Source organism: Microtus ochrogaster, chromosome 8, assembly GCF_000317375.1.
Source record: "Microtus ochrogaster isolate Prairie Vole_2 chromosome 8, MicOch1.0, whole genome shotgun sequence".
Taxonomy (NCBI): Eukaryota; Metazoa; Chordata; class Mammalia; order Rodentia; family Cricetidae; genus Microtus; species Microtus ochrogaster.
In genome coordinates this window covers 74,815,894-74,826,780 of record NC_022015.1, presented here as the reverse complement: position 1 = coordinate 74,826,780, position 10,887 = coordinate 74,815,894, and the positions used below count along the sequence as shown (strand labels likewise).

At 44.3% G+C, this 10,887-nt stretch overlaps 1 protein-coding gene across 1 annotated transcript in view; it reads right to left on the bottom strand.

The window, feature by feature from the left end:
- The window catches only part of Pdcd11 (programmed cell death 11), a 44,999-nt gene that overhangs the window by 11,343 nt on the left and 22,769 nt on the right, over positions 1 to 10,887 (bottom strand). The window contains exons 20-25 of the mRNA XM_005352434.3: positions 8,361 to 8,908; positions 6,891 to 6,953; positions 3,936 to 4,044; positions 1,469 to 1,558; positions 1,177 to 1,279; positions 627 to 804 (exon numbers count right to left, since the gene is read on the bottom strand). Of these exons, the coding sequence (XP_005352491.1) occupies positions 627 to 804; positions 1,177 to 1,279; positions 1,469 to 1,558; positions 3,936 to 4,044; positions 6,891 to 6,953; positions 8,361 to 8,908 (1,091 nt within the window). The remainder of the gene's footprint in view (positions 1 to 626; positions 805 to 1,176; positions 1,280 to 1,468; positions 1,559 to 3,935; positions 4,045 to 6,890; positions 6,954 to 8,360; positions 8,909 to 10,887) is intronic.

The following is a 10,887-nucleotide window of genomic DNA, read 5'->3' as shown; positions in this document are numbered from 1 at the left end:
GGTCTGGTGCCCTCTTCTGGCCTGCAGACATACACACAGACATAACATTGTATACATAATAAATGAATAAATATTTGAAAAAAAAAAAGAAAAGAATCCACTCTTGGGGCCAGAGAGGTGGTTCAGGGGTCTAAAATAAATCTTGCCCACCAAGGCTAATAACTGAGTTCAATCCCCAAGACCACACGATGGAAGTAGAGCGCCAACCCTCACAAGTTGTCCTCTGACCTCCACACGTGTTGTGGTGTATGGAAACATCTCTCTTTCAGTTCTGTTTTCCTTCCCCTCCCTGCTATCAGTAGTTCTAAATGCTAGTGATATTTTCCCATATAGAGTCAGAAGGACCTAGGGAAGTGACTATCAGAGAACAGGGGCAGAAATAAGGTAGAACAGCTTTTCCATTTTTATCTGCGTGTGTAATTTTTAATAAAAATAGGATGCTCCAGTGAAAAGGTCTTGGCAGATCAACTTGGTATCAACTGTAGTAAACCTGTTAAATTTTTCGGTGGGCGGAACGGGGGGACTAAAATGACACACACACATACCACACACTGCACATCAATTAAAAAGAAATCCCACCAACTCCATACATAGGCAGAAGAGGAAGGGCTCTGTGGCTTACTTACCTGACGATCTTCTGGGGAAAGAAGTCCTCCAGGGGTGCCTCAGAGTAAGAGTCACTCACATGAAATAAACTGACTTTCCCTATCTTCCCAAAGGGGAAGCAGATGGTCAGTCCCTTGTTGGGTGCCACACTTAACACTCGGCCCATGGCTATTTCTCCTTGTTCAAGTTTGTAAGGACCTGGAGGGCAGAGAAAACAAGATAGCAGCTGGCAGTCTGGCCTACTATAGCCTGACAGCCCAGAGGAGATAGAAACCAGGTACACTTGAGGCGGCCAACTTGAGTAGGTTCATCATAGCTTGAAGCCTTGAACCCCACAGTCATATGACAGGTAATCCTTCTAAAGACCTGAGGAAATCAAGTTTACAAAAAGAAGAGCCAGGAAAGTGATGCAATCATACAAACCAGAGAACAAAGTATAGAGAAAGCCAAACAACCCACTCCCAGGAAGCTCTCCACTGAAGGGTTTCTTTTACCCAGACAGGGATTGAAGACCCTCTCCTGGCCCCTCTTGCAAGCCCCTCTCCATCTAGAGACCGCTTCTTTTCATACCTATGAGTGACAGACACAAGAAAGCCTTGGGGATGTCTGAGCTGACCACAGTGGCCTTCAGGGCCTGCCCAATCTGGAACTTCTTGTCTGGGTGTTTCAGAACCTTAAAGGATTAAAAAAAAAAAAAAAAAAAAAAAAACCAACTTCTGATATCCCCATAAAGGTCTTTCACATATCCAAAAACATAACATTTAAATCACTACAGTAAATACTTCCCAAACCACTAAACCCCATATTAGCCCAGGGCTCTTTGTAGCCCGTGGGAACTCTCCAAGGATTACCAGGCACTAACCTTGAAGCTCAGGGAGGTGAGCAACAAAGGAATTCTCCCTCGGATGTCTGGTGCAACATCTACCTCCAGCCACTTCTTAATCACGTTATACTGTGCAGGGTACAAGGCAGATGTAAGAGCTTCCTGGGCTACCCCACCAGTAAAACACACTCTCTTAAGAACACAAGCTTGAGAAGGTCCAAACCCCACATTTTTCCGAGGGAGAGGAATCCACCCTGACCACCTCCACATCTCATGGGCTTCAACCAGAGTCTAGCCTGCAGAGAATGAGTCCTTCCGGTGTCTCAGCTGAGACCGAAAGAAACATGCTGAAGACATCCTCAGGACACAGCCCACAATCCCATCCTCTTTCTGCACTTGGCTGTTCTCTGGCAATTAACCATCTCCAGAGGCCAACGTTTTATTTCAAGATCAATTTAGATCTTTATTTCTCACTACCACATCCTGTATAAGTTCTAACTTTCAACTCAATAAAATAAAACATTTACTAAGAAGTCACTGTATAAAATGGTTTATTGGGGCTGGAGAGATGGCTCAGCGGTTAAGAGCACTGACTGCTCTTCCAGAGGACCTGAGTTCAATTCCCAGCAACCACATGGTGTCTCACAACCATCTATAATGATATCTGGTGCCCTCTTCTGACATGTAGGCAAACATGCCAACAGCACGTTGTATGCATAATAAATATTTTTTTTTTTGGTTTTTCGAGACAGGGTTTCTCTGTGGCTTTGGAGCCTGTCCTGGAACTAGCTCTGTAGACCAGGCTGGTCTCGAACTCACAGAGATCAGCCTGTCTCTGCCTCCCGAGTGCTGGGATTAAAGGCGTGCGCCACCATCACCCGGCATAATAAATATTTTTTTAAAAAATGGTTTATCATAGTGGTAAACAAAGCCAAGCCCTGCCTTCAAGGTTACACTTTAAGAAGCAACTTCAATATGCATGCAAATAACTAGAGCTCTAAGCAGTGTATACAAAGTACAGCATGCTACAGGAATATGCTGGTTATCAACAACAGGGAAGATGGTAGATTCTGACCCTTAAAGGGTCCTAGACAGAAGAAAAATAGGTAAATCAGGTACAGGAATCAGCATGATACTGACAGGAGAAAAAAACAAAGATGGTTGTCAAGGCTGCACTAAGTCATCTATCTAGGGACTGTGAATGTCCACAGGCAGGGTGACTAGAGGGATCAAATATTAGTGACATGCTCAGAAAGATGATTATGGATGAGACTCATGCTGGGTGTGGTGATGCACTGGGAGAGGCAGGCAGATCTCTATGGATTCAAGGCCAGCCTGGCCTACAAATGAATTCTAGACCTGTCTTAAAAACAAAATAAAACAAACTCCACCAAGTAGAGAAAGACTGGCCTTTTTTACTGAGTCTGGAAAGCTGCAGCGTTAAAGTACAGTGGCAAGCATCGCAGCACGTGGTGTCTTTGTCTAGCAAACAGCGGCACATCAGACTTAGTATCAAGGTGTCTGTCAGTCTCAGGACAACTCATTCTGCTCAGCCAGGGCCACACTGCCCATGGAGTGCTCTGGCCCTGCAGCAGCTCCACGCTGAGGTCAAAGCATCTGAGCAGTATCAGCTCTGCTGCTGCTCTTCTTGTCTTCCACTAAACAGCTGCAGCTGGACAGCTACAGTCACAAATGGTGCTTTAATTTCTCAGTCCTGATTAACACCACATCAATCCACTTAACCACACAGGCCATGGACTGTCACTTTGCTATTGTCATTAAAGACTGAACTCTGGAAGCCAACATACCAATCTGTTTACTCATTTTCAACCAATTGTACTGCTTGGTTCTTCTGGCATTGTCTGTGTTTATCCTGAAACTTCAGGCTGCCTTTCTGATGTTCTTTTAAAATTTTGGTCTTTTCAACCTTTTCTTCCCTATTACATAATTTTAAAAGATTTGTTTATTTTTATTTTATGTGTGAGTGTTTTGCCTGCATGTATGTATGTGTAGCATGTGCAGCCTAGTGCCTGGGAAGATCAGAAGAGCATGTTGAATCCCTGGACACCCATAACTAAAGTTGACAGGTCCAGGTGGCAGCTGGGAACAGAACCTAGGTCTCCTGGAAGAGCAGCAAATGCTCTTAACTGCTGAGCTGTCTCTGCAGCCCTCTGCATTACATTCTTGGTGCTCTTACTCCATTCAGACTTTAAGGTAACAGATGTTTCTGCAAAGTTGGACACATTCCTTGGAGTCAAGGGCCAGAGTCAGGATACACATAGATGGGAGAATAGTAGAGGTACATCTGTTCCCTGCCACCACTCCTTTATTTTGGTCCCACATAGAGATAAGATTTTAGGGGCAGAAGCCATGTGTCATCACCCTTAGCTTCCATGGGAGTAAGTAAGGATGACACAGAATGCCCAGTGCAGAGCCTCTGACTCCAGTGTCACCCACGCTGCTCTGGAGGAAGGTCAGCCCTACAATGAGGGCAGCAACTGCTCACCTTTTTGAAGAAGCAAGTCACAGTCTGCCCGGCCTGGTATTGCAGAGTCTTCTCCATGGGGCTTACAGACTGAGTATTAAGAGCATTGTAGTCATCCTTCTTCAAATCACTGTTTGCAAAAAGGCAAAGGAAAGAATGAACCAATCACTGGGCAGAGTCTAGATTGAAAGAACTGCTGTAAAACTGCCAGAGGGTTGGTACGGGACTCTGCTATTACTTACTCTCATGGCCAACTTTCTCCTTAAAGGAGACCCTTCTAAATAGCCTACCTGGAACAAATCGTCTCTTCCCCAAGTCATCAATCTATGTATAAACCAGCAGTGAACAAGCTCATGAGTCTTTAATAAACTTAATAAAATTTTTCTATTAACAGGAGTTGTTGGCACACCTTTGAACCCAGCACTTGGGGGCAGAGGCAGGCAGATCTTTTTAAAATCGAGGCTAGCGCCGGGCGGTGGTGGCGCACGCCTTTAATCCCAGCACTCAGGAGGCAGAAGTAGGCGGATCTCTGTGAGTTCGAGACCAGCCTGGTCTACAGAGCTAGTTCCCAGGACAGGAATCAAAAAAGTTACAGATAAACCCTGTCTCAAAAAAAAAAAAAAAAAAAAAAAAAAAAAAAAAAAAACCAAAAACGCTAAGCTACCATTATCAACTTCTCTTCAGATACACAAGGGCATGTGATCTGAAAGTTGTCGTCAATCTACACATCACTAAACCAGCAAATGGAAAAAGGAGTCAGAACTACTAATCTCACTTACCCATTCAGATCATTTCTAAAACAAAACTCAACCATATATTAAATAGTACAGTGATGCTGGCAAAAATGCAAAATATAGTCAAATGTGCTAGTGAACGTAGAAACGCTCCTTATACTAGAAAACCACAACTGCATATATCCTGACTTAGTAACTCCACCTGAAAGAAACGCTTACACGTGAGCACAGTGGTGAGTTCAGAGTTGTTTTCTCTGTAATTTTAAGGAAGATCAGAAACGAGTCTAAACGTAAATTGTCATTCATGAGTATGGTTTGGCACTTTGATGGGATAAATTACTACCATTTAAACTGATCCTAAATGAGTAGATCTCCTCCAAAACTTTCTTTTCAGCAGTGCTAGGGATCTAGGCCCCTGCAGATCCCAGGTTAAGCTCTACTATCGAGCAACAATCTTCCATGCAAAATCATTTTTTTAATATAATGCAACCAATTTTTCTAGCCCAATTAGTGCCCATACACACAGAAAACTCAGAGGGCAGGAAGTGCATTAATAAAAGCCAGTCTTTACCTAAAGAAAACAGAAAATTCATTATTGAGCTGGGTGTGATGGTACACGCCCTTAATTCCAGCACTCTGGAGGCAGAGGCGGGTGGAACTCTGAGTTCAAGGCCAGCCTGGTCTACAGAGTGAGTTTCAGGATAACCAGGGCTACACAAGAAACCCTGTCTCAAAAGAAGCCAAACAACACACACATATACATTTGATTCAAAATATTTTACACGTGAACAGTAAACTTCAATAACTCATTTTGAATAGCTACTAGTGAGAGAAAGGAAAAGAACACTTTTTAAGAGGTCACAGACCTTGCAGCAGGGCGGTGGTGGTGCACGCCTTTAATTCCAGCCCTTGGAAGACAGAAGGGTGGATCTCTGTGACTTCGAGGCCAGCCTGGTCTACAGAGTGAGTTCCAGAACAGGCTCCAAAGCTACAGAGAAACCTTGTCTCGAAAAACAAAAAATAAACAAACAAAAAACAGAAACAACAGCAATAAAAAAGAGTTCATAGACCTAGATGTGTTCCTTAAGCATTAATGCAAGAAGCAAGAATAACCGAGGATCTAAGTGGCCTCTACTGACTTCTGCTATCAGCTGGAGGTGGACCTCTTCAAAAACAAAATGTTAATGAAGAAAAAAGTAAGTATCATCCCAGGTGACCCTGAATGGCATTCCCATGGTCACACGTCTTCAGCATCATTTACTGATGGTCCATCAACCCCGAAAGCTTGGGGTCTTTTACAGACAAAGCAGAAACGAGCAGGCCTGCAGGAGTCACTACCACAGAGACCACAGTCCTCCCCAGGAGTCTCTCACACAGTGTCACTCCACAGAACTCACTGGAACACCTAAAAGGCCACATCACATCACATCTGTCACAAAGCAGTGAAGCTACATGTGCTGACAGAATAAGTATTCCTGGCTACGGTACTTAATTCAGGAATTACTGAGTCCTAAAACACTGGGTCCAGAGAAGCAATGCTGACATTCCACGTTTGCTTTGTGAAATTGGCTGTTACTGTAGTCTAGCCTGGCCTTGAATTTGTGGCACTCCTGCCTTAGCCTCAAGTGCTAGGATGTCAGGTATGAGCCTCTATTCCCCTGGTTCTCAGCGCTCCTAATGCTGGGGTGACTCCAAACCATAAAATGATTGCATTGCTACTTCCTAAGTCTAGTTTTGCTCATGACCTTAGGCAACACCTGTGAAAGGGCCGTTTGACACACCCAGGAGTCACAACATAGGCTGAGAGCCGCTGCTCGAAGCCCACTTTAGTTTTCATTCCTCCCACAAGCCTTAGGGGAGTTAAAAAAAAAAAAAAAAAGCAGCCAGGAGCTGAGGCACAGCTGTGTGGTAACATGAGCCCTTGGTTGCCACCCTCAGGATGCTCAAACAAAACCATGTAGTCAAGAATTCTGTTCTCTAAAAACAGACAAAGCCTAGTCTTTCTGTGTGGTACTCCCTGATGAGATGCTGACCTGGAACTGTAGACATGCTCTGATGAGTTTGCAGAGTCTACTGGGAGGAAAAGGCAGAACAATTCTCTATAGACACAGACTCTGTCTAGAGAAATAAGGAGACTTGGACGAAGAGAGGCAAAGATGCCCTAAGCCTGGTAGGACCAGAAGACCCCAGGATTACTGGTTCCAGCACTCTTTCCATGAGGCACTGCCAGAGTTTCCCTCACCTTGGCCGAATGCTCAGCTCCAGGATGGTCAGAACAAATCTGGGGTGACTTATTGGGAGAAACCTAGAGAGAAAAAGAAATCAAATCACTCTGTACTCTCTGCTAACAGAACGATCCCAACTCAGGGTCTTTCCGCCCCACCCTCCCCCAAACTGATTACCACCACCTCTCTCCCCTCACACCCCACACTAAGCTGACAAAGGCTTGACTGACAGCCTGTTTCATTCCGAGATCTAGAGAGGATAAATGCCTTCCTGAAGATCCTATGCTTAGTTCTTGAAATTAGTATGCTGTTATGTATTATTATTTTAAGATGTTACATTTGTTTACGCTGTGAAACTTTGGTTTTAATGATGCAAAGATGTGTTGCATTCTTTTATGTTGTATTTAACTCTGTGAAGCTGTGACTCTTTGCCTGCCTAAAACACCTGATTGATCTAATAAATACCCGAATGGCCAATAGAAAGGCAAGAGTAAGGATTGGTGGGGCTGGCAGGGAGAGAGAATAAATAGGAGAAATCTGGAAGAAGAGGAGCAAAAAAAACAAGGAAATGAACACATCAGGGGTCAGTCACCCAGCTACACAGCAAGTCACAGAGAAAAAAGGAAAGAAAGGTATACAGAAATAGAAAAATATAAAAGCCCAGAAGCAAAAGATAGATGGGATAATTTAAGTTAAGAAAAACTGGCTAGAAACAAGTCAAGCTAAGGCTGGGCATTTATAAGAAAGAATAAGACTACGTGTGTATATTTATTTAGGAGCTGGGTGACAGGCCCCCAAAAGAGCCAAAAAGAGCAATGGGTAACTAACAACTAACAATAGTATGCCAACTATACGTTAGATTTTTGAACTCCTTCTTTTCTTGTTAGACCAAGAAATTCTACACAACAAGATTTAAAGTAAGGGGCCTTTAAGACACCTTGTGTGCAGTAGTGACCACCTAGGTCAACCCTCCAGTCCCACAAGGAGGCAGGAGAGAACTGACTCCTGAAAGCTGTCTTCTAACTGCCAGAAACGGGCCACAGTGTGTGCATGCCTGTGAACCCATGTGTGCAAACACACAGATATTAAAACAAAGATGTGCCATGGAGGATGCACTATGATAACTGCTGATACATACTGAGTAAGAGCTATGTGGAAGCAACTTACTAAGCAGGCAGCACACATGCTCACTTTTTCCGTTTTCCCAATGGTTTTCCAAGGCAGACTAGGCCATTAGTCTCACTTTACAAGTTATGGAAATAACTCAGCAGTTAATCTGAAATTCAAAGGCAGGTCTAACTTTAAATCTACCCTTTAACCACTATGTTCTATGTTTAAAAACAATATGCTAAAGGTTCTGACTGATTTCCTTGTAGTTAACTGAGAGAAATATTTGCATGCAACTCTTTAATACCTGCCTATGTTCCCGTTCCTCCCCTCATTGCAAACTCCCCTCAAAGCCATCCCAGTCTCCCAAAACTTCATACTTGGATGTCTTCACGTCTCGTCCACCGATCACTCGTGCAGTGACTGTCTCCCCAACTTTAAGTGTGGTTGTAGGGGAGGTGCCCACTGGAACGTCGTCTAGAATGCGGGAGGCGTGGATACAGCCAATGACGCCATCTTCTAGGGTCACAACGACATGTGTGGCCTTCACAGACTTAATGGTCCCAGTGACTTTGTCCCCAATAGCCAGGCCATGCTTCTTTTTATTCCTCACAGTCAAGTCTGTGTCCTCCTCTTCCTCCTCTTTGCCATCAACCGTCTCGGAATCCCTCTGAGCTGGACTCTGGGTCCTCTTAGAAGCTGGCCCTTCCACAGCCAAAATCAGACCTGTCACTCCTGGTTCTGTGGTCTTGAGAGTGAGGCAGACACCCTGTCCCACATGTAGCTTCTCAGAGTCAAAGTGGAAGGTGTCGTTGAGATGAGAGATCAGGGAGAAAGCTACAAGCTGGCCAGTCTCCATCAAGGAAGCCACAGCAAAGGACTCCTCCAGATGTTGCACGATGCCTTGATGTCTACTGTTCTTCCTTAGCTGGAAAGGGAAGTCACATTCACTCTCACACAGTATGGTTACTTTGTGCATGGCTCCACATGGCAGCACGTAAAGAAGGCCCCTGATACCAGCAGACTGGGCTGTAAGCAATTAGCTTCCCCTCCACAGACATGGCTTTCTTTTCCTGAACACTCATTCCCAGATCACCAGAATCCCTTTCATTGGTTCTTTTCTTTTAGACAAGGCTTTGCTAAATTGTCCACAGTGGCCTAGAGCTCAACTATTCCTGCCTCAGCTTCTCAAGTGCAGGGATTACAGAGGTATGCTATCATGTCTGGTTTGTTTTGAATGTAAATTCCTATGCCCAATCCTGGAACTATTGAATCTCAACTCTGTAGTTATTCGGGTGCACCTGGATGCACAGCCAGGAGACCATCAGTGGTCTTAAGACTGACTGACGGTCCTGCCGCAGGCCCAGAGCACTTGTTACATCACTGAGGCAGGAATCTTTTTTTTTTTTAATTGAGAAAAGGAAAAAAAAAGTTTCCGCCTCCTCCCAGCCTCCCATTTCCCTCCCCTTCCTCCCACCCTCCTCCCACCCTCCTCCCACCCTTCTCCCCCTTCCCGCACTCCTCTCCCCCTCCCTCTCCAGTCCAAAGAGCAGTCAGGGTTCCCTGCCCTATGGTAAGTCCTAGGTCCTCCCCCCTCCGTCCATATCTAGGAAGGTGAACAACCAAACTGGCTAGGCTCCCACAAAGCCAGCACATTAAGAAGGATCAAAACCCCTTGCCATTGTCCTTGGCTTCTCATCAGCTGAGGCAGGAATCTTTAATGGGAGCTCACTGTGTTCATGCACTCTGCTCCACTGTGTTCATGCCTGACAGTAAGATAACAAGGCCTTACTACCACCGAGGAGACTGCTTGGCATGTTGGCACACACCTATAAAGCCAGCAGCTGGAGGCTGAGGTAAGACAACTATTGAGAGTTCAAGGGCCACTTAGTGATTTCTAGGTGAATTTTTACACATGAGAAACTCTTCAAAACAAACAACTAGGAACACACACACACACACACACACACACACACACACACACACACACACAAAATGCTTGGGATAATGATCAAATGCAGACTGAACACATTTAATTGAAAAATCTAAAACCCAAAATGTTCCCAAATCCATGTTTGAGAGTTATTAGCATATCAAAAGTTTTATAGTTTAGAGAGTTCAGCTTTCAGACCTTTAGAATTAGGAATATTACATGAGCGATGTCTATTTAACTATTCCAAAGTTCAAGAGTCTGAAGTTGCCTAGCATGCTGCTATACACCTGTGATTTCAGCACTCAGGAAATGGAAGGCAGCCCATATAACAGAAAAACTTGGTTCAAATATCAAAAACAAACACAAAAACAAAAACCTAGAAATTTGAAACACTTCTGGTCCCAATCATTTCATTTTGAATAAATGAATGCACAACCTATATAATCTTACCCAGAGAAACTTTCTACAGATTGAGATTTTTCTTTAAATCTACTCTATCTTTTGGTTTTTCAAGACAGGGTTTCTCTGTGTAGCCCTGGCAGTCCTGGAACTTGCTTCGTAGACCACCAGGCTGGTCTCAAAGTCAAGAGATCCGCCTGTCTCTGCTGGGATTACCATGCCCAGCTCTTCCATCAGACAGAAGGATACGGAGGCATCAGGAACGAGTGTGGACATGCTTCCTGAATGTAAGAAATACCCAGACCTGATTAGTTTCAGGTGACTTTTATTTTTCTTAAGTTAGTTTACAACATTTATTTCAAATAAAATCTGAATTCTGCCTTTTCTTAAAAATCAAAGGCATGGTGGTACACAACTATAATAAAACTAGCATTTGAGAGAGCAAGGCAGGACTGGGTTCAAAGCCAGCTTGTCTCAAAAACCAAAAAAGGTGCCGGGCGGTGGTGGCGCACGCCTTTAATCCCAGCACTTGGGAGGCAGAGGCAGGCGGATCTCTGTGAGTTCGAGACCAGCCT